At 46.5% G+C, this 23,377-nt stretch overlaps 2 protein-coding genes across 4 annotated transcripts in view; both read left to right on the forward strand.

Annotated features, from left to right (window-relative positions):
* The window catches only part of plcb1 (phospholipase C beta 1), a gene marked incomplete at both ends in the record, with an annotated part of 43,341 nt that extends 42,983 nt beyond the window's left edge, over positions 1-358 (forward strand). Inside the window, one exon of the mRNA XM_079249391.1 lies at positions 206-358. Coding sequence (XP_079105517.1) covers positions 206-358 — 153 coding nt within the window. The remainder of the gene's footprint in view (positions 1-205) is intronic.
* Positions 359-9,548: 9,190 nt separating this feature from the next.
* On the forward strand, positions 9,549-22,549 carry napba (N-ethylmaleimide-sensitive factor attachment protein, beta a; the record flags this gene model as incomplete). Of its 3 annotated transcripts, XM_079249131.1 has the most annotated exons (10): positions 9,549-9,646; positions 13,729-13,808; positions 14,201-14,317; positions 18,048-18,094; positions 18,186-18,263; positions 18,347-18,402; positions 18,818-18,902; positions 21,842-21,946; positions 22,032-22,100; positions 22,397-22,549. In XM_079249131.1, 10 exons carry the CDS (start codon positions 9,549-9,551, stop codon positions 22,547-22,549), a joined length of 888 nt encoding a protein of 295 aa, XP_079105257.1. The 3 variants fall into 3 exon arrangements, with proteins under 3 accessions (XP_079105257.1, XP_079105258.1, XP_079105259.1); XM_079249132.1 differs by lacking the exon at positions 14,201-14,317; XM_079249133.1 differs by lacking the exons at positions 9,549-9,646; positions 13,729-13,808; positions 18,048-18,094 and having other exon boundaries at positions 14,210-14,317.
* Positions 22,550-23,377: the final 828 nt, after the last annotated feature.

Genomic DNA, 23,377 nt, shown 5'->3' on the forward strand with positions numbered 1-23,377 from the left:
CTCCCTCGTCTCGCTGTAGAGCCTAAGATTCCCAGCAGGAAGGCGTGCTGCAGCCGGTGGCTGCACACCGTCAGCGCTGACATCAGCGTGGGGGTGTCGGATGATGCCCCCCCCCCAGCAGCCTTAAAGCTGTTTGCAGAGATAGTAAAGTGAAGCAGTCATTCAGCCTGGAAACGGTCTGTAATGTGTGTTTGTTGTCGTCCAGCTGCAGGCAGCTGTGGAGGCCGAGTTTCAGGAAAAGTTTGAGCGTTTGCCTGGAGAGATTCGAGACTTCCTGCAGGACAGGAAGCTGGAGGGCAGAGGTCAGAGCAAGTCCCGGCCGTCCACCCCGCACGAAATTCTGTCAGAGGAGGACTGAGGAGACAAACGCTGGATGAGCCAGGATGAGTGTGATGAAGAAGAATCTGTGACTCTGTAGACGGAGGAGAAAGGAAGGAAATAAACGAGTCAAATCATAAAGACTGTTACTTCTCATCGGAGAAGGACGAAGCCTCAGCAGGTTGTTTTTTATCCATATGAGCATGAACCTAGTTAGAACCCGTCTTTCATCTGTTCATTTACCTGCATGACATCTATCTATCTATCTATCTATCTATCTATCTATCTATCTATCTATCTATCTATCTATCTGTCTATCTATCTATCTATCTGTCTCTGTCTGTCTGTCTGTCTGTCTGTCTATCTATCTATCTATCTATCTATCTATCTATCTATCTATCTATCTATCTATCTGTCTATCTATCTATCTATCTATCTATCTATCTATCTATCTATCTGTCTGTCTGTCTGTCTGTCTGTCTGTCTGTCTGTCTGTCTGTTTATCTATCAATCTATCTATCTATCTATCATTCTATCTGTCTATCTATCTGTCTATCTATCTATCTATCTATCTATCTATCTATCTATCTATCTATCTATCTGTCTGTCTGTCTGTCTGTCTGTCTGTTTATCTATCAATCTATCTATCTATCTATCATTCTATCTGTCTCTGTCTGTCTGTCTATCTATCTACTCTGAGCAGATTCACACTACATGAGCTAAATAGTGAGTATTAATACTTTTGTCAATCATTATTGTCACCATGACAACATTGTAAAGCATCATCTCTACTTTATTTTTAACCAAATGTATTGATTATTGTTCTTACGGAGGTGAACTTGCGTTTTCATGCTTTGAAGTTGCTCCAGGGCGTCGCTAAAGGAAACCCGAATGAGGCAAAGTCTTCCTCCTCCATCCATCCAGCTGCGTGTCGGAAACGGGGAATAAAATAAAGCTGGAGGTTTTATCACACACATAATGAAATTTGTGCACTTCTACAGGAAACTGGAAAATATACTCAGACTTTTCGGTGTGCTTGTGAGGAGCCTGTGTGACTGTCCAAACCCAGAACCACATCTTCATCGCTCCCTGTCACCTCAACCAAACCCTGTTCTGGTCGTTTCAGCCTCTTCAGCTTTGGTGTTTAACTTTCTGTGAGGTGACTTTAAAATGATCCAGCCACTTCACAGAGTATAGATACTCTCTGAATCTTTTTTTGCTTTACAAGCTGGGAATCAAATAGACATGTTTTGGAGCTTTTTATGTGATTTGCCAATGAAAAAACCTTCAGATTGAGGTGAAATGAACAGAAACATGAAGCCATCTCACTTCAGAAACATCATCATCAGCCCTTTTAAGCCCAACACTGGAAACCACTCTGTGTTTATTTGAACAAGTTGTGAAAGAGACAAACTGTTATTTCAGATTTTATCATAATTATGTTATTAATTACATGAAGCTACGGCAAACCCAAAGCAGCTGACCAAAACTCATCAATCAGAGAGGAGCTGCTGAGGAATGTTCGTCCATCTGGACCCTTAAAGCCATTCACTCCACAATACTGGGCTTTAGTTCAGGGTGGTTCTAAAAAAAATCCTAAAAAGGACGGAGGAGACCCCCAAATATGTGGAAGAAGTTTCTTTTTAGGCAATAACTGGACTGTATGTCCAGATGTAAGCTGATGGTAAAGCACGGTGGCGGCAGCATGATGCTGTGGGGATTTTATTCCTCAGCAGGATGTGGGACATCTGTCAGGACTGAAGGGATGATCTGTGGGAGGATGGAGGTTGGGGGGGGTAAAGTTTCTGCAGCTTAACCTTAGTAGGAAAGTTTTATTGATCAAATTATCCAAATTCCACCAAATCTTTATCAGTTCCAGTTTGGAACAAAAAGAACAGAAATGAAAAAGGGGGAGAAAACATTCAACTCGGCAAAAACAAAAACCCTTCTTCCTTCCCACAGTTTCAGTCTGATGTGCCAAGTACAAGTACTTTACTTAATACTTTAACAGTTCAGATCATTCGGACAAACGTTAAAGAAATATAAATAAAAGAAGAAGCAGCGAGGACACGAGCTGCTAAAGCGCAGCAGGAAACATTGAATCCCTCTTTTATTTCTCCGCTTCTGACAAGAAGAAAAAGTTTGACGATGATATTTTTCTTTTCTTTAGATCTTAAATCAGGTTCCGACACCAGTCGCCAACATGCTTCCTGCTGCGTCACGATAAAGTTCAACAAGCCGTAGATTCGGATCAGGTGTGTTGGAGCTCGTAAAATTCTAAAACCTGCAGAACCTTCAAGAACCAGAGCTGGACGGCCCAGTTTTAGATGTTTCCCTGCTGCAGCAGTCGGCCATTAACGGGCCCCTTCAGAACTTTTTGATTGGTCAGATTCGTTGCAGTGGGAAACATCTAAAACCTTTTTGCTTCAGGTCTAAAACTGCTTCAGCACATGTTTCTGAAGTGAGAACTGGTTTGGGGTCCACATGAGGACTTGCCAAACGGAAAGAGCGGGAAACACCAGAAGCTCCTCATCAGCATGTAAAAAGCGGTATTGATCCACGTGATGTTTATCAGTTATGAGCTGCGTGTTCAGCAGCGACAGTTTTACGTCGTTTCAGTGTAGTTGACAGGAAATACTGTGTTTCAGGAGTTTTATTGTACAGCCATGTGAGTGTGAGAGACTGATGCAACAGGTAAAAAAAGAAGTTTGATGAGGATGCCAACAACCGCTGGAGTGACTGTAAATGAGGGATTCTGCAGAAATGTTCTGTTTTCTGTTTGTTACTGAGGTTTTGGGAGATCTGAAAGCGAAGTCTTCATACGGTGTTGAAACCAACTGTTAACTCAAGAATTTATGGGCATCTGTAACATTTACAAGAAGGAGAAATGAATTCCTGAGAGAATTTCTACAGGCTGATTTGTTATTTTGGTTTTCATCCCTAAGATTTCTGACTCCAAGCAGCGCCATCCTCCAAACGATCCGGCAGCCGGACTTCGGCTCGGCTCGGACGCCTGCCGCCACTGCATGATCTCTTTATATTGGTGTGAAATTTCGTACAGTCCTCATTTTGATGATGTTTTTCATTTATTAGTCATGATAATCAAGAAACAGAATGGATCTGGTCCAGTTTGTACAGTGATCCTCCAGAACAATATTCTCCATCTTCCGTTTTTTGTTTCTGGATTCTGAAGCCTAAACTGCGTTCAACAACCTTTTTGCAGGGAATCTTTTCTTTAGATATGAGCAGTTATTGACTGAGCTGAACATTTCGGCTCATGGTCAGCAGTTTTTATTGATAATTATCCTAAGTCTTCAAGCGAACCTTAGACAACGTCATCATTAATAAATAGTCTGTTAAAGCATGTTTAAGTGTGCGAAGTGACTGAGATTCTCCAGTAAAATGCCTTGTTGAACGCAGTGACTTTACTGAGCATGCTCTATTGTGCTGGATTTCTCCACCAGTTGAATTGTTTCTTGTTTTATTGAATGCTATTTGAAGACCAGTTGAAAAGCTATTAAAATATTTGTTCTAACATCGTCTGTCCTCGCTCTGTTTGGGATCACCGGTCTCAGGTGAGAGAATCTTCGCTTTCCAGACAAATCTGCTGAGAATTGTTTGCAAAGACTTTGCTGTTTGTGTTGCATATGAACAGGATGATATTGGCTTCCTCGAGGAGGCAGTTCTTCATGGAAGAAGAGCAATGAAAAGGCTTCCCCCTGTCGAAATACATGCATGTTGGGTTTATTGGTCATCCTAAGTCAGGGGTGTAACTTTTAGATCCATTTCTTCTCCAACACACTTGAAACACATGTCTGAGTCTCCTCAGCTGAGTCCTTCAGCTCTGCAGAGACCTGGTAACCAGACCTTCATCTGACTCAGGGATGCAGCTAAAAGTTGTAGGATAGTAGAGCTCGACATCCTGACTTGGTGACCCCTGCTCTAAATTCTCACTAGCAGTGATTACGAATGGTTGTTTGTCTCTGTGGTGGTTTTGTGATTGACTGACGACCCATCCAGGGTGTCCCTGCCTCTCGCCTGATAATCCCTGGAATGGACTCCAGCTTTCCTGTGACCCTGAATTTGACTGACTTACATAAAAAAATTAATGAATAAATATGATTATGTGGATGTGAGAATAAATAGGAAAACCGAGGTGAGATGCACTGTTGCCAAGGATCTAAAAGCTCTTACCTGTATACGTTTCCCAAATTTGAGACATAAAAGATTCACATTCACTATTAGTTACATCATACTGGTAACACACCCACCTTAATTCCTGAATTTAACAAGATAGAAGCATTCCTGAGATTCTTCTTCATATCGACATGAAGCATCACACAGTTGATGCACATCACTGTGTGAATCTCCCATTCCACCACATCCATCCATCCATCTTCTGCTGCTTATCCGGGGTCGGGTCACGGGGGCAGCAGCCTAAGCAGGGAAGCCCAGACTTCCCTCTCCCCAGACACATTTGCCAACTCTGCGGGGGGGGGATCCCGAGGCGTTCCCAGGCCAGCTGAGAGATATAATCCCTCCAGCGTGTCCTGGGTCTTCCCCGGGGTCTCCTCCCAGAGGGACGTGCCTGGAACACCTCACCAGGGAGGTCCAGGAGGCATCCTGACCAGATGCCCGAGCCACCTCAACTGGTTCCTCTCGATGCGGAGGAGCAGCGGCTCTACTCTGATCTCCTCCCGGATGACCGAGCTCCTCACCCTATCTCTAAGGGAGAGCCTGGCCACCCTGCGGAGGAAACCCATTTCAGCCGCCTGTATACGAGATCTCGTTTTTTTGGTCACGACCCACAGCTCATGACCATAGGTGAGGGTAGGAACGTAGATCGACTGATAAATCGAGAGCTTCGCCTTCTGGCTCAGCTCCTTCTTCACCACGACAGACCGGCGCAGAGTCCGCATTACTGCAGACGCCGCACCGATCCGTCTGTCGATCTCACGCTCCATCCTTCCCTCACTCGTGAACAAGACCCCGAGATATTTAAACTCCTCCACTTGAGGCAGGACCTGACTCCCGACCCGGAGAGGGCAATCCACCCTATTCCGGCTGAGGACCATGGTCTCAGATTTTGAGGTGCTGATTCTCATCCCAGCCGCTTCACACTCGGCCGCGAATCGCTCAAGCGAGAGCTGGAGATCACGACCAGATGAAGCCAACAGGACCACGTCATCCGCAAAAAGCAGGGACCCAATTCTGAGGCCACCAAGTCGGATCCCCTCAACACCTCGGTTGCGCCTAGAAATTCTGTCGATATAAGTTATGAACAGAATAATAAAGGGCAGCCTTGGCGGAGTCCAACCCTCACCGGAAACAAATCCAACTTACTGCCGGTAATTCGGACCAAGCTCTGACACCTGTCGTACAGGGACCGGACAGCTTATACAAGGGGTCCGGTACTCTGTGGGGAGTAGCCTCCACAGGAACCTCCAGGGGACACGGTCAAACGCCTTCTCCAGGTCCACAAAGCACAAGTAGATTGGTAGGGAAAACTCCCATGCCACCTCCAGGATCACAAAGAGGTTATAAAGCTGATCCACTGTTCTGCGACCAGGACAAAAACCACACTGCTCCTCCTTTATCTGAGATTCGACTATCCGAGGCTGAGGAGTGTGATTCCCGTGAAACTGGAACTACCACCACCCCAGTCTGCCAGTCCAGAGACACTGTCCCTGATGTCCACGTGATGCTGCAGAGACGTGTCAAGCCAGGACAGCCCCACAGCATCCAGAGCTTTAAGAAACTGTGGGCGGATCTTATCCACCCTGGGGCCTTTCCGCCAAGGAGCTTTTTATCCACTCCTCACTCGAGAAACGGTTGAAGCTCTGCTGAAGGTGGGAGTTGAAGCTCGCTCTGACAGGGGACTCAGCCAGACGTTCCCAGCAGACCCTCACAACACGTTTGGGCCTGCCAGATCTGACCGGCTTCCTCCCCCACCATCTGAGCCAACTCACCACCAGGTGGTGATCAGTTGACAGCTCCGCCCCCCTCTTCACCCGAGTGTCCAAGGCATGTGGCCGCAGGTCCGACGATACGACTACAAAACCGATCATCGAACTGCGGCCCAGGGAATCCTGATGCCAGGTGTACATATGGACACTCTTATGCTGGAACATGGTGTTCGTTATAGACAATCCATGACAAGCACAGAAGTCCAATAACAAAACACCATTTGGGTTCAGAGGGGGGGGGGGCATTCCTCCCAATCACTCCCCTCCAGGTCTCACTGTTATTGCCCACGTGAGCATTGAAGTCCCCCAGCAGAACAATGGAGTCCCCAGAAGGAGCACCCTCCAGCACTCCCTCCAAGGACTCCAGAAAGGGTGGGTACTCTGAACTGCTGTTCGGCGCATAAGCACAGACAACAGTCAGGACCCGTCCCCCCACCCGGAGGCGGAGGGAAGCTACCCTTTCATCCACCGGGGTAAACCCCAACGTGCAGGCACCAAGCTGGGGGCTGATGAGAATGCCCACACCTGCTCGGCGCCTCTCACCATGAGCAACTCCAGAGTGGAAGAAGGTCCAGCCCTTCTCGAGGGTTCTGGTTCCAGAGCCCAAGCCATGCGTCGAGGTGAGTCCAACTATATCTAGTCGGAACCGCTCAACCTCGCGCACAAGCTCAGGCTCCTTCCCCACCAGAGAGGTGACGTTCCACATCCCTAGAGCCAGCTTCTGCAGCCGGGGATCGGACCGCCAGGGTCCCCGCCCCTTGCTGTCGCCCAGCTCACACTGCACCCGACCCCTATGGCTCCTCCCGCAGATGGTGAGCCCACGGGAGGTTGGGTCCATGTAACCCTTTCGGGCTGAGCCCGACCGGGCCCCACGGGTAAAGGCCCGGCCACCAGACGCTCGCTCTCGTGCCCTTTGTCTGGTCCCTCCCCGAGACACCTGTTTGCCATGGGTGACCCTACCAGGGGCATAAAGCCCCGACAACATAGCTGCTAGGATCTTCGGGACACACAAACCCCTCCACCACGATGAGGTGACGGCTCAGGGAAGGTGTGATGTTCCACCCCATCATGATGAGAATCTTCCATTCCATCACGTTCCAAAGCTGCTCTGTTGGATGCAGATCTGAATGTCAATACTTATAAATATTTATGATATATTTGAACACGTTTATGTAAATGTTATTTTTGTTCGTTTTTTTCATGTGTGTAACTTTTATTCATAAACTGGTTACTAACCACGTAAACCACATAAAACCATATAAATTCTCAAATTTCATAAAGACTTTAGTTTTAAAACAAGTACAGCAATGACTCAGTTATACATTTCATTGTAAACTCATCCTGTCGTTAGAGCTGCTCAGACATTGATAAACCTTCATCTTATTGATTAAGTCTGATTAATAATGAAAAGTTACAACAAAGATCAACCAGTTAGAGAAGTAAAACTAAAAGTAATCTGAACGTTTTCATCAGTTTCACAGCACTTTAACACCAGTACACCATGTTGTATGGAGCCTGTTTTAAACTGGAGTTTGCTGCCATCTGCTGACCGCTGATAAATAATTTAGTTTCTAGTTTCCCAAAGAAAGATGAGTCAACAGATTTTTAAAAAAAAAAAAAAAAGAAAAACCAGGAAACAAACTTCTCTAACAAAGAGCCTCTCTGATAAATAAATTAAGCAAAAGAACAAACATGAAAAACTTTTAAAAATGGGTTTCAAACTGTACATCTAGAGCAGGGGTAGGCAACTCCGGTCCTCCAGGGCCACAGTCCTGCAAATGTTAAGAGTCTCTGTGCTGCAACACACCTGGCACACATCAGACCTAATCAGTAGACTCGTGCAGAGCTTGACATCAAACTTGATTTGAATCAGGTGTGTTGCAGCAGGGACACTCCTAAGATTTGCAGGACTGTGGCCCTGGAGGACTGGAGTTGCCTACCCCTGCTCTAGATAAACAAAAATGACACTGAAAATGCAAAATTATTCATGCATATGATGCACCAAAAGATCTGTGCATACCTGGGGTAATGCAACTGAGACACTAAAGCATTAAACATAAAATAAAACCGAACAACGACAAACATACATTGAAAAACAAGTGATTTTAGATACAAAATGTCACAAAGAGCTTGGTCAGAACTGGTTCCTCTCCAGTCAGAACTGGTTCCTCTCCAGTCAGAACTGGTCCCTTTGCACCAGTCTGGTCCCTCTCCAGTCAGAACTGGTCCCTCTCCAGTCAGAACTGGTCCCTTTGCACCAGTCTGGTTCCTCTCCAGTCAGAACTGGTTCCTTTCCAGTCAGAACTGGTCCCTCTCCAGTCAGAACTGGTCCCTCTCCAGTCAGAACTGGTCCCTTTGCACCAGTCTGGTCCCTCTCCAGTCAGAACTGGTCCCTCTCCAGTCAGAACTGGTCCCTCTCCAGTCAGAACTGGTCCCTTTGCACCAGTCTGGTCCCTCTCCAGTCAGAACTGGTCCCTCTCCAGTCAGAACTGGTCCCTCTCCAGTCAGAACTGGTCCCTTTGCACCAGTCTGGTTCCTCTCCAGTCAGAACTGGTTCCTCTCCAGTCAGAACTGGTTCCTTTCCAGTCAGAACTGGTTCCTTTCCAGTCAGAACTGGTCCCTCTCCAGTCAGAACTGGTCCCTTTGCACCAGTCTGGTTCCTCTCCAGTCAGAACTGGTCCCTCTCCAGTCAGAACTGGTTCCTCTCCAGTCAGAACTGGTCCCTCTCCAGTCAGAACTGGTCCCTTTGCACCAGTCTGGTTCCTCTCCAGTCAGAACTGGTCCCTCTCCAGTCAGAACTGGTCCCTTTGCACCAGTCTGGTTCCTCTCCAGTCAGAACTGGTCCCTCTCCAGTCAGAACTGGTTCCTCTCCAGTCAGAACTGGTCCCTTTGCACCAGTCTGGTCCCTCTCCAGTCAGAACTGGTCCCTCTCCAGTCAGAACTGGTTCCTCTCCAGTCAGAACTGGTTCCTCTCCAGTCAGAACTGGTCCCTTTGCACCAGTCTGGTCCCTCTCCAGTCAGAACTGGTCCCTCTCCAGTCAGAACTGGTTCCTCTCCAGTCAGAACTGGTCCCTTTGCACCAGTCTGGTTCCTCTTCTGTCCAGCAGGTGGTGCAGTTGAGTCAGAAATAGCGTGTCAGGGTCTCCATCGAAGAAGAGCGTCATCTTCCTCCCAGCCTCAGCACCAGCAGTCTTCCTCCGCTCCTCTTCCTCCACTGCGGAACCTCGACCCGTTTTGCTCCCGTCTCTGCAGACCCAGCCCGCCATGGACAACTCCGGCAAGGAGAAGGAGGCCATGCAGCTGATGGCGGAGGCCGACAAGAAGGTCAAAGCGTCCGGATCCTTCCTGGGGGGGATGTTCGGGTAAAGGATGCTCTCCATGTTTACCAGGGGCGCTCATTGTGGTGGTGGTTGGGGGCGGGGGGCTGCTTGGTGGGGGGGTCCGCATGCAGCCCCTTCAGCTGCTGTCTTCTTTTTTCATTTTTATTTTTTAATCTTTTTATTACCCAGTAAATCGTTGTGTGTGCGCGCGTGTGCGTGTTATCATGAGACAGCAGCAGCGCGCGCGTCGCGCGGTTATCAGCCTTGTCTTCATCTGTGGGGGGGGGGGAGAATCGTCGTGTCCTGCTGAAACAAGAGCATCGCAGATGTTGCGGCCTGGAAATGTGGCACATCGTGTCCCTCCTCCTCCTCTTCTCCTTCCTCTCCTCCTCCTCCTCCTCTTCTCCTTCCTCTCCTCCTCTTCTCCTTCCTCTGCTCCTCCTCCTCCTCTTCTCCTTCCTCTCCTCCTCCTCCTCCTCTTCTCCTTCCTCTCCTCCTCTTCTCCTTCCTCTGCTCCTCCTCCTCCTCTTCTCCTTCCTCTCCTCCTCCTCCTCCTCCTCCTCCTCCTCCTGCTGCTGCTGCTGTAGGAAGACGGCGGCTCGGATGGAGCGCGAGGCCGAGCGAAGGTCTCGCCCAGCAGGCCTTGTTTGCAGCAGAAATGATGAGATCAGGATTATTAGTGCAGTTTGCTGCTTGATCTGCAGCTTCTGCAGGTTGCAGGTGGATGTTTCTGCTTGGAAGGTTCAGATCTCTCCGCAGATGTTGGAGAAATGATTCCTGATGATCAGGAGATGATCCGGCTTTTCTTCCAGCAGGAAGGCAGTGATGGTGCAGAACAGTCCTGGAAGGTGTGAAAGACCACCAGGCAGATCAGTTTTAACCTTAACTAAACATCTTTAACAAGCCCAACAGCCTGTTTCTCATAAAGATACAGTTTCTGAGACATTTTGCATCATTTTATTGTAGAAACTTTGCTTCTTAACAGAATCTGATACTTGTTGTCTAATGGACACCGGTAAGCAGAAGGTTTCACCACGATCATGGTAAACATCCTCTCTTCCTTAAAGGGACAAATAAACATTTGATGTTCAGAAATATGGGCTTCTCTGACCACTGGTTCATGTGTTAAATGCAGTTCCATGTCACAATAACCTTCATTAAAGTTTCACAGGATTTTATTTCATATTTATCCATAAAAACCCAGAAGTTTTCCTCATTTATTTACAGGCCGACAGGAAATCAGGAAGGTGCAAACTTAAAAAACAACAACAGTGTGTTCAGTTTGAGCAGTTTTACTCTGCTGCTTAGCTGAAGTAAACGTTTAGCATCTACTAGGTCATGACTTGGTCTCCAGTATGTCTCCAGCTTGTGTGCAACTGGTCTGAAGCTGGTCTCCACTTGGTCCGCAGTTGGTCTCCAGCTGGTCCCCAGTTGGTCTGCAGTTGGTCTCCAGTTGGTCCCCAGTTGGTCTCCAGTTTGTCCCCAGTTGGTCTCCAGTTGGGTCCAACTGGTCCCCAGTTGGTCTCCAGTTGGAATTTAGCAGGGCTCATGCTGGTCTCTAGTTGTTCTCCAGTTGGTCCCCAGTTGGTCTCCAGTTGGGTCCAACTGGTCTCCAGCTGGTCCCCAGTTGGAATTTAGCAGGGCTCATGCTGGTCTCTAGTTGGTCTCCAGTTGGTCCCCAGTTGGTCTCCAGTTGGGTCCAACTGGTCTCCAGCTGGTCCCCAGTTGGAATTTAGCAGGGCTCATGCTGGTCTCTAGTTGGTCTCCAGTTGGTCCCCAGTTGGTCTCTAGCTGGTCCCCAGTTGGTCTCCAGCTGGTCTCCAGTTGGAATTTAGCAGGGCTCATGCTGGTCTCTAGTTGGTCTCCAGTTGGTCCCCAGTTGGTCTCTAGCTGGTCCCCAGTTGGTCCCCAGTTGGTCTCCAGTTGGTCCCCAGTTGGTCTCCAGTTTGTCCCCAGTTGGTCTCCAGTTGGGTCCAACTGGTCCCCAGTTGGTCTCCAGTTGGAATTTAGCAGGGCTCATGCTGGTCTCTAGTTGGTCTCCAGTTGGTCCCCAGTTGGTCTCCAGTTGGGTCCAACTGGTCTCCAGCTGGTCCCCAGTTGGTCCCCAGTTGGTCTCCAGCTGGTCTCCAGTTGGAATTTAGCAGGGCTCATGCTGGTCTCTAGTTGGTCTCCAGTTGGTCCCCAGTTGGTCTCTAGCTGGTCCCCAGTTGGTCCCCAGTTGGTCTCCAGTTGGTCCCCAGTTGGTCCCCAGTTGGTCTCCAGCTGGTCCCCAGTTGGTCCCCAGTTGGTATCCAGTTGGTCTCCAGTTGGTCTCCAGTTGGAATTTAGCAGGGCTCATGCTGGTCTCTAGTTGGTCTCCAGTTGGTCCCCTGTTGGTCTCCAGTTGGAATTTAGCAGGGCTCATGCTGGTCTCTAGTTGGTCCCCAGTTGGTCTCCAGCTGGTCCCCAGTTGGTCCCCAGTTGGTCTCCAGTTGGTCCCCAGTTGGTCCCCAGTTGGTCTCCAGTTGGTCCCCAGTTGGTCTCTAGTTGGTCCCCAGTTGGTCCCCAGTTGGTCTCCAGTTGGTCCCCAGTTGGTCCCCAGTTGGTCTCCAGTTGGTCCCCAGTTGGTCTCCAGTTGGTCTCTAGTTGGTCCCCAGTTGGTCTCCAGCTGGTCCCCAGTTGGTCTCCAGTTGGTCTCCAGTTGGTCCCCAGTTGGTCTCCAGTTGGTCTCTAGTTGGTCCCCAGTTGGTCTCCAGTTGGTCTCGAGTTGGAATTTAGCAGGGCTCGTGCTGGTCTCTAGTTGGTCCCCAGTTGGTCCCCAGTTGGTCTCTAGTTGGTCTCCAGTTGGTCTAAAGCTGGTCTCCAGCTCGTCCCCAGTTGGTCCCCAGTTGGTCCCCAGTTGGTCTCTAGTTGGTCTCCAGTTGGTCTAAAGCTGGTCTCCAGCTCGTCCCCAGTTGGTCCCCAGTTGGTCCCCAGTTGGTCCCCAGTTGGTCTCTAGTTGGTCTCCAGTTGGTCTAAAGCTGGTCTCCAGTTGGTCCCCAGTTGGTCTCCAGTTGGTCTCCAGTTGGTCTCCAGTTGGTCTCCAGCTGGTCCCCAGTTGGTCCCCAGTTGGTCTCCAGTTGGTCTCCAGTTGGTCTCCAGTTGGTCAGACAAGTAAAACATCGCATGTTTCCATGTTAGTTTGTCCGTCTGAACGTGTCGCCACAGCGACAGGAGAACTGATGTGTTTTACGTCGGACACCCCTCCGGATCCGACCCTCTGTATTTATCTGGGGTACCGGCCCCCAGGGAACCATCGCACCCCCGTTGGAGCTGCAGCAGTGTAGGGAGCAGGTCTGCAGACCAGCAGGTCGCAGCTCAACCATCTGACTCACCCCAGTAAAGCAGCAGCATAATAACTTGTAAATAAAAACTCCTCAAACAGCATCAACAAGTTTTATATATATAAATATAAGAACATTTTAACAACTTTAGATGTATTCAATATTTTAATATACTAATTACATTTCAGTTTTCATCTGTTTGAACTTCAGTCAATGTTTTGTTCAAACAAAATAAAACTCTTTTCTTTTTTATTTAATGCACCTATTTGACCATTTTTCCACATTTCCATATTTCTTCCAGATCAATAAATCCATAAAACCAGCAGACCATGAATCCCGGGTGTCTGCAGGAGAAAACTGATGTATAACTGTACCTGTACATCGTTATCTGACGTTGGGCTTCGTAGCATTTATCTGATTCCGTTTGTAAACATGTAATTATGCAGAAATACGAAGAAAGTGCTGATTGATGATTGTTGGATGTATTTCTGGACCAGAGAAGGATCCACTCTGAGGAAGATCTCTGTTGGTTTGGCATCCATGTTTATCGTCACACCTCCACTTGGATCTGTGTTTGTGCATGCTTACCACTGTTATTTACTAACATATAAATGTTGTAAACATCAGGGAGGAGCAGACCCTCTCCTGCTGCATCTGATGCTGGATTTTAGTTCCAGCTGCAGGTGGTGGGAAGCCTGAGCGGCGTCGTTCGGCTGGGACGCTGCAGGCTGCTTCATGTTCAGACGTTCAGTTTAAAACGTTTAAATCTGCAGAAAACAAAGAGAAAATGCTTCATTTGTTCGTCTCTACTTTGTGTTTCAGGGGGAACCATAAGGTGGAAGACGCCTGCGAAATGTACGCCAGAGCAGCCAACATGTTTAAGATGGCAAAGAACTGGAGTGGTGGGTGATGCACACACACACACACGCGCGCGCTTTGCACAAATACACTCCCACGCGTTTATATCGGTGTTTCTGTATCACGCTGACGTTGGAAGCTTGACATGTTGCTGCAGCTCATGTCTGCAGAGACCAGTTGCTGCTCCAGTTAGACCAGATGCTCCAGTAGCAGAATTTAGCTCTTTTCATGTGTTCAGATGGTCCTGATGTGTGAACACACACACACACACACACACATGCAGAGCGGAAGATGTGAGAGAGAGAGTTTGCTTCAGTTTAAAACAAAATATTTAGGTGTATGTGGATGATTTGGTTGTTACACTCAGACTGTGTGTGTGTGTGTGTTTGTGTTTGTGCGTGCGTGCGTGTGCATGTGCATGTGTGTGTGTGTTCAGCTGCTGGGAATGCATTCTGCCAGGCTGCTCGGCTCCACATGCAGCTTCAGAACAAACTGGACTCTGCTACCAGCTTCGTCGACGCTGGAAACGCCTACAAGAAGGCCGACCCACAGGGTGAGTGCTGCTGTTTCTCTCTCTCTCTCTCTCACACACACACACACACACACACACTCACACACACACACACACCATGCAGAATCAAACACACTGCAGCTCTGCTCTGGCACAGCAACGCCACATCTTCCAACAAGACGTCTCAGATTCTGGTTTTCAGCTTCCTGTGTGTTCCTTCAGCAGTGTCGGAGCTAAAACTGCGTTTTTCATGCCTCTGCAGAAATGTCTGAATTCTCGTTTCAGATGATTATCCGTCATTTCAGCTTCTCATCAGAGCAGAATTCTCCTGTAGCTTTCTCTGTTTTATGTCTTTCCATTCATCATTCATTCATTCATTTTCTGAACCGCTTATTCCAATCCAGGGTTGCGGGGAAGCTGGAGCCTATCCCAGCCGGCTTTGGGCGACAGGCAGGGTACACCCTGGACAGCTCGCCAGTCCATCGCAGTTCCATTCATCATTTCACTCTAATTTTCCTTTCAGTCACAAATTTCCTCAGAAAGATGGTTTCGGATGAATCTGCGTTTTCTGTGCGCCCAGACCGGTGCGTTTACATCCACAACCAGAACCAGAGCGTCTCTACTGTCATGAGACATGAGACACGTGTCCAACCAGATGGAGCACGTCCTCCTGCAGACCGTCCATGATGCAGAGTGTTAAAACGTTGCAGCAGGAAACATGTTAAACATGTATGTTCCTGCTGCACATGTATGTTACACTGCTGGCTTTTTGCATATGATTAATATTTATATGATATTATATAATTGCAGGACGTTATTTTGAATTCCCTGCAGGTTGCTTTCAGCTGGCTACACACACACACACACACACACACACACAGCAACATTCATCTCAACATTCATTTAAACTCGGCTTATTCATCCAATCACAGCCTTTGATATTTATCTGATTGTTGCTTTTTTAAAAAGAAGAATTTTCAGTTTTCAGTGTTTATTATTTGACAGGAGAGGATAGTTCAAGTTCAAGTTTTTTTATAAAGCACATTTCTTACAGCAGCAGCTGCCCAAAGTGCTGAACAATAAAACAACAAACAACAGGACAGACAGGAGAGGACAGGAACAGAACAGAGCAACGGGCCGGGACCCGTGTTGTCCCGTCCAACCAGAAAAGGTTCAGAAAGCAGCGTGGGACAGACAACCGTCCTCTTTTCTTCCAGAACATCACACCTGCTTTTCCAAACACATGAAAGCAGACGGGACAGATTTGTTGAATCTTCTGATGACTGTCTTCTGATGTCACCAAGGCGCTCGCATCATGTCTGCTGCTGGTTTAAAACCCAGCTGCTGGACTTGTTACTGGTCCCAATAAGGACAAACCATCCCCCCGTTCCTGCATGCCAGTTGGCATCCAGTCGCTGTTACAGTGGATTTTTACTGGGATTTTGCGTGTTTCTAGAACTCTTAGCAGTAAAACCAGATCTCGCTAACGCATCGTCATGACAACCCAACATGGTCAGAAAGCCTGGATGTCCACCTACATCTCCGAGGACGGTTGTCTCCAGCAGGAACAGGATGTCTGACTGTTCCAGCGGACGAGCAGAGAAGTCCTGTTTTCCTGCTTTCCTGTGAAGAAACACCAGTCGGCTGAGATTTATGTACCAGTTAGACCAGTAAGAACACATCAGACCAGCAGGAAAATGGCCGCTGTGCCAGATGTCCATTCTGTCCCTGTGAATGGGGTTTTTCTTTCTATTCTATTCTATTCTATTCTATTCTATTCTATTCTATTCTACAGTCATTTAGCAGACGCTTTTATCCAAAGCGACTTACATCTGAGTGAGAACAACACAAGCAGGAAATCCAACAGTAGAGGACATTGTAGGAAGGTGCTGGAGGACTGTCCAGTTGGACGCAGGTCCTTCCATGAAGCTACAGGCTTTTTTTTTTGTTGTTGTTGTTGTTTACTCCCTTCCGAAACCATAATATCACCTATGTTATAATACAAAGAATTAATACCATAAAGTTTGTTGCAAAGAACTGGGCTAAGTTCTCCAACTTTTCCAACAAATAAAGCTAAACTAAATGTTGAAGTTCTCCTTGAAGAGCTGAGTCTTCAGCTGGGTCTTAAAAGTAGACAGGGACTCTGCAGAGCGGACAGAGTTTGGGAGATCATTCCACCATCGTGGAACAACAGAGGAAAAGCGTCTGGCTGGTGATTTAGTCCCACGTTGTGGTGGTAACACGAGGCGTCTTTCACTGGTGGAACGTAGCTGTGGAGAGGGAGTGTAGGTCTGGATTAGGGAGTGAAGGTAGACGGGAGCTGTTTGAGTTATTGTTTTGTAAGCCGGAAGCAAAGCTTTGAATTTGATGCGTGCTGCGACCAGAAGCCAGTGAAGAGCGATTAGCAGAGGAGTGACATGAGATTGTTTGGGTTGGTTGAAAACCAGACGTGCTGCTGGTTCTGGATCATCTGCAGAGGTTTAACCAGCATGCAGGCAGACCTGCCAGTAGGGAACTGCAGTAATCGATGTGTGAGATGACCAGAGCCTGAACCAGAAGCTGAGTCGTGTGTTCTGTCAGGTACGTCTGATTCTCTTGATGTTGTAGAGAGCATGTCGACAGGTACGGGCAACCGAGGCAACATGGACCTAAAAGGTCAACTGGTCATCCACCATGGCAACAACTTTCTGTGCCAGTCGCCTCCAGATGTTTTGTGTCAGACGTTTCACGGCCAGAACATAAAGTTTTCCTGGGTCCATGTCCTCTGACTTCCCTGATGAGGTCCGTTTGACAGGATCCCATGACCTCCTGCTGCAGCTGCTGTATTTCTGTAGAAATGTGACGTTGGACAAAGCATGCAGCTTGTCCTCATTCATCGTCCCAGATACCAGCGACGGATCTTTAAAGTCCACTTCGATCCAGATCCGTTCTGCTGCATCGCCTGCAAGGTGGGCCATTAAAGATGTTTCAGAGACTTCATGGGAAGGTTGGAATAATCTTTGCAATCTCTAATATTTTCTCTCAAGAAACAATGCTCCAACTCCATTATCAGTCTCCTTCCACGCCTGAAGGTCTGCTGGAGCCTGAGGGCCTTTCCGGGCCTTTCTAGTCATCCTCGCTAAAGATTTCTTCATCTTTCTGACCTCAAGTTGACCTCCATCGTTCCACTTGACTGTGATTGTTTAAATGCATAATGAACCCAGGAATCAGCTGCTTTTCTGAGGTAACTCTGCTGCTGTGTGAGGACGACTTTGCAGGCAGATGCTCAGAGAAGCCGGTGGCAGGATTTAAAGAGAAACTTGGTTACGTCTTCACGCCTGGCCTCTTTCAGATGAGTTGCTTTTTTCTTAACAGAAATGCTGGATGCCTCCAAACATTGCTTCAGCTCTGAACCTTAAAGAGATGCCAGAAAAACTGGAGTCTGAACGTTGTCATGGTGGCTTCTGACTCCTGATTTCCTTCCAATCTGTCTTAAACACGTTGATCCGGCCCTGGAAACGCTGTTTTCAGTCCCCCAGCACGACGACAACATGCAGAAATAGCTGGAATCTCTGCAGGGCTGCTTTTCACATTCAGCACCTGCAGGTGGTTTTGTTGGGAGATGAAACCCTGGATTGTGTTGCAGTAGTCCTTCATGATGGGCTTAATGAAATACTGTGGGTTAGCAGGTTAGCGCTCAGGCGAGAGGAAACTGAGAGAGGAATGTTAATTTAGCTCAGTAAGCTCATAGGACTTCAACAGGCTGCTCACCTTCTCCTCCGTCTCCTTCCAGAGGCCATCAACTGTCTAAACCAGGCCATTGACATCTACACGGACATGGTAAGCTCCGCCCCTGGCGGTTACACCCTCCCGGTGGGATTCTTATCGTTGACTGATACCCTGAGTGTGTCTGGTCGTGTGTTGCTTACAGGGTCGGTTTACCATCGCAGCCAAACATCACATCACCATAGCAGAGATTTACGAGTCTGAACTGGTGGACATCGAGAAGGTAGCGTGGAAATGGACCGCCATGTTGCTTTCTGTTTTGATTCTATAAATATTGTGTAATCTCACACTGTTCTGTGTTTTCAGGCCATCGCTCACTATGAGCAGGCAGCAGATTACTACAAAGGAGAGGAATCAAACAGGTAAATGTGCTGATTTTCTTGCTTTTATAAAAGTTATTTTACATTTTCTGATGCTATCCAGTTAAAATAATGCTGCTGTGGATTCTGGAAAATGACTCATTTAAACAAACATAACATCAAAGTATTTACATTACTTTTACTCTCATGTTCATAAATAAATAAGCCCAGTGGTAGTTTAGGCTTTACTCTTGATTTTGACCTTATTTTATATGAAAAGGTGGCACTTTATGAACCTATAATGAGCTTGTCAGGGAATCATGCTGACTCACACTTGTGTAGACTTATCACAGCGATGCCTGGTGGGCTTTATGACGGGTTCCCATTCTGCAAGGTCAGGGAGAAGAAAAGGCTCTTTCTACAATCTGACGGGGAACAAACACACATGACCTGATGAGACTCTTTGTTTGTGTTGCAGCTCGGCCAACAAATGCCTCCTGAAGGTCGGACACTACAGCGCTCAGCTGGAGCAGTACCAGAAAGCCATCGAAATCTACGAACAGGTACGAGCCGAATGCATGCCGCCGTGCAGGATGCACAGGTTGTACATCAGCAGCTGTGTTGTTCCTTTCCCATCAAACATGTATTTAATAAAATACAAGTTTTAAATATTCTTTTAGATCATTTATTGCCGTTTTGTTATGAACCTTAACATAAAGCAGTGCAGACGAGCTCGTCGGTTTTGTGGGGAGCGCTGTAGGTGTGGACCCAAAAGCAGAGTCAAGCCGGGTTTTATTCTTAGCCACAGGAACGCTGGAGACCTGGGACACAGGGGAGTAAGAAAACACAATGAACAGGACAACAGAAAACTATGGATATAAAGACACTGAACAAAAGGAGACACTGTGACGTGAATGAACTAATGAGAACAGGTGAAACTAGGAAACAAGACACGAGGAAACTAAACAGGAAAAACTACAAAATAAGACCGAAACTAAGACACAGAAAGTCCAGACCAAAACACACATCATGACAGCCGGAGTCAGAGTTCACCTCAGCAGAGAAACTGGGAAAGATCCTGAACCGAACCAAGAAGTTCTAATCTTAACCAGGAAACTGTGTCGCTAACATGTCACTAACTAGTTGTCAGGCCCTAGCATAACCAGACTACTAGTAAGAGGAATCAGAGAACAAGAGGACTCGTCGTCTTCTCCTTCAACCTCAGCGGCGACATACGTGGACAGCACTGTTTGGCTCTCATGTCCACATGTGTGGACGCCATTGTTCTCTAAAATAAACGTAAACATAAAGCCTTTTGCATCAGTTTTCGCTGCGTCGGGTTGCACTGTTAACTCATCGGCTGCAGCAGGAAGCTCCATGCCGGCGTTTTGGAGCGTTTTGGCTCAGCTTACAGGACAACAGGATGCTGGATATGAAGGGGCCATGTTACTGGGTGTGTGTGTGTGTGTGTGTCAGGGCGTCTTCGGGATGCGCATTCACAACGCGTTGTGTCCTCTGTGTGCGCTAGGAGAGTGCATTTCCAATCAGCACAGAAAGGGTTAATGTGCTTTCAGACACAGAGGCATGCAGCTGTGTAGCATCCTTCTCCTGCAGTACTTTATATGTTAGCTGTCTAAAAGAAAGTTCTGACGGGACAAACCGTCCTGGTTCATCCACAGCTGACCGGCTCATCGATACTCCGGAGTCGATACTTCGATATCATCCAGTTACTTTTTATTGAGATGTTGCTCTGCTGATATGAAACATGTCATTTGAATTTAAGGTGATAATATTGCATGTTAAGCTCTTCTGTGTCACATGATCGTGGCAGCCTGTCAGATGATGATGTTAGTGACGATGAGGTTTGGATATTTTTCTGGTTTAATGCAGGTTGTTGCACATTATGTTTTATTATATTTATCATATGTTTACATTTTCTTTTAAAAATATGAATAAAATGTTATACTAAACTATCGTTTAATTATTTTATCATTTGGAAAATATTTATTGTATCTTATATTTGTTTAATTGCTAATCAGTTTAATTTAATGTTTTAAAAGCGCTTCTTTCAAGTATTGATGTTTTAGAGGTTTTTTTTCTATTCCATACTGCCCTTCCATTAAAAATGTTAATGCATATTGTACAATCATCAATTGTAGTCGAAGTATCGATATCAATATTAATATCGGCATAGAGGATAAAGTACCATAAACTTATGGTATCGCGTCGACAGGAAAAAGTTTGGTATTGCCATCCGTAAGTGTCAGGAGGTTGGAGGAAAACCAGAAGATAAACACCAAACTCGCAAACATACCACATGCTTGACATAGGCCTGTCGCAATAATCAATAAGTCAATTAATCACACGATGAGAAAAAATTATCGCAAGTTTGCCGGGCGCAATAATTTTCATTTGTCTTTCTTTACTCTCTTGCTCACTCTCTCACCCAAAGTGATCAATGGCTTTTGTTTCAAGACATATTAACTAAACACGGCAACACAACGAGCTTCCATCAGCACCTAAAACACAAACATCAACAGCAGTTTTCCCAGCTGGGGAAAAAAGACCTTCACAACCAGGCTCGCTCTGTCTTCCCGACAGTCCAACATCACCGAGGTGTTTAACCGACAGATAAAACACCAACAGGACAGCGCAACATGGCGTGCATTCAGACAGCATGGTTGGTAAAGCCATGTGACAAAGGGCATTTCGACAACCTTACAGTGACATGAAAAATGACATTCTGAAGACGTTTCAAGACATTTAGTTTTACCGTTCCACCTCTGGTCCAGTCCAAACATGTCCCCTTATATGAGCTTTACCACAGACTATGTAACTGTGTTACATGGTGTTTAGAGACCATGTAACACAGAAACCACGTTGCCAAAACCCCAGGAGAAATCCTGATCTGTTTCAGCAGACTGGATGAGTCTCGTCTGCACATCCAGCTAAATGTTCTTTAGAAATTAAAGTATGTTGATCTATGAAACTTGCTTTATTATGGCATTATTGTTATTTTTGTTGAAAATGGTCTAAAATTAACAACAACAATCACTTAGCGCTGTATTATTGTTTATCACAATAGTTTCTAAGACAATTAATCGCGTGGCCAAATTAATTACCGTGACAGGCCTAGATTGACATCAGTCACAAGACATTAAAATTGTTTGGCTGAAAAATAAAAAACCCTCATAAACCACTGCGGACTGTTTCCATGGCAATGCATCTTAATTAAAAAATTAATTAAGATGCATTGTTCTTACAAATCCAAGCCTGATGCTTTCAGGGTTGGAAACGATGCTTTTTCTTCTCATCAAACATGTAAATGAATAAATCTGGATAAATATAAATGTTTAAAGGAAAATTAGCTCCTGTTGCTCAACAGAGATCAAACCAAAAATCAAAATTTATATTTATTTTCATTGATTTCGAAAGTAAAGCTACTAATAAAACAAATAAACATCCAGTTTGGTCTTAAATCGTCCATAATGTTGTGTTTCAGGTTGCAATGAGCACCATGGACAATCCTCTGCTGAAATACAACGCAAAAGAGTATTTCTTTAAGGCGTCGCTGTGTCACTTCATTGTGGACGAACTCAATGCCAAGGTAACACACACACACACACACACACACACACCACAACAGTCTCCGTTACACAGATTACAGTGTGTGTGCCCGTCATGTGTTCCAGTTGGCCATCGAGAAGTACGAGGAGATGTTTCCGGCCTTTTCAGACTCCAGAGAGCTCAAACTGCTTAAGGTCACTTCCGTTTCATTCCTCCTTTTAAATACGAGCTTTTATTTGGATGATGAAAATGTTTACTGTTGTTACACAAAATATTCTCTTGCATTTATTTAACAACCTTCTAAATATGCATAAATCTAATAAACTGCTTTAGTGTTCATGTCTACAAACAGCGTTACAACCTGGTTTTGGTAAAAAGCTGTTGTTTGTGAATGAAAAATCACTGCACAGTCTTTGATCTGAACCTTAATTCAGAAACGTGTCGCCTGCGTCGGCACCGGTTCCTTCATCCTGGTACTTTAATGCAACAGAAACTCTTGGAAGCCCACGAGGAGCAGAACAGCGAGGCGTTCACGGAGGCCGTGAAGGAGTTCGACTCTGTGTCCCGTCTGGACCAGTGGCTGACCACGATGCTGCTCCGCATCAAAAAGACCATCCAGGGAGACGCCGGCGACCTGAAGTAGACGAAAAGCGGGGAAGGGGAGACGTGGAGGGAGCTGGGGAGCGAGGGTGGTAAAGAGAGGGGAAAGGATCGGGCTGGAGGAGGTTGGAAACAAAGGAAGATGATTCAAGGTTGAATAAAAGATGTCCAGGGTAGGAGAGGGATGGTGGGACTGAGGGAGTTTACAGTTGTACATATCAGTCTGCATGTGACCCCAATCAGCTACGCATCACCTTTAAATCACTGTTAGATGACCCCGTGCCCCCTCCTGCAGTATTGCTCCGTAACACTGGACAGAGTTGTACTTAAACAGAAAGACTGACAGAAAAATGTTGGAGAGATGAATGTATGTGAGAGTGTGTGTGTGGGTGTGTGTCCACTGCAGTAAGGTTAATTATACTGTTAGATCAGGAGGTGAGAAATACACTGATATAGTTATTGTAAAGGGATAAAAATGTTATTTATGAGACTATTCATATTTATTGTCCATACTGAAAATATTTATTGTTTACTATGGTGTTACGGTTTGTCTTAATATTTTAGGTATTAGACCCCCTCTGCTCTCCTCTTCTCATATTCTCCTTTATTTCCTCCTCTTCTTTGTTCTTCCGCCGCCATTGTCTCGTCCTCTGCTCGCCCCCAACACCCATCAGAGCCAGTTAAACCACCCATTGTGACCCGTTGGTTCTTTGTGTTCAGGCCAACGGTGGAGCAGCTCGTTGGCGGACAGAGCCAACTCCTGCTGCTACCGTGTTTGTGCATGTCTGCTGTCATGTTGATGTAAGTGTTCTCCGTGTTGTGCTAACGTGTGAGGAACATACGTGTAGCCTGGTATCATTTGTGTGAAATC

This window comes from Telmatherina bonti (assembly GCF_933228915.1).
Source record: "Telmatherina bonti genome assembly, chromosome: 11".
Taxonomy (NCBI): Eukaryota; Metazoa; Chordata; class Actinopteri; order Atheriniformes; family Telmatherinidae; genus Telmatherina; species Telmatherina bonti.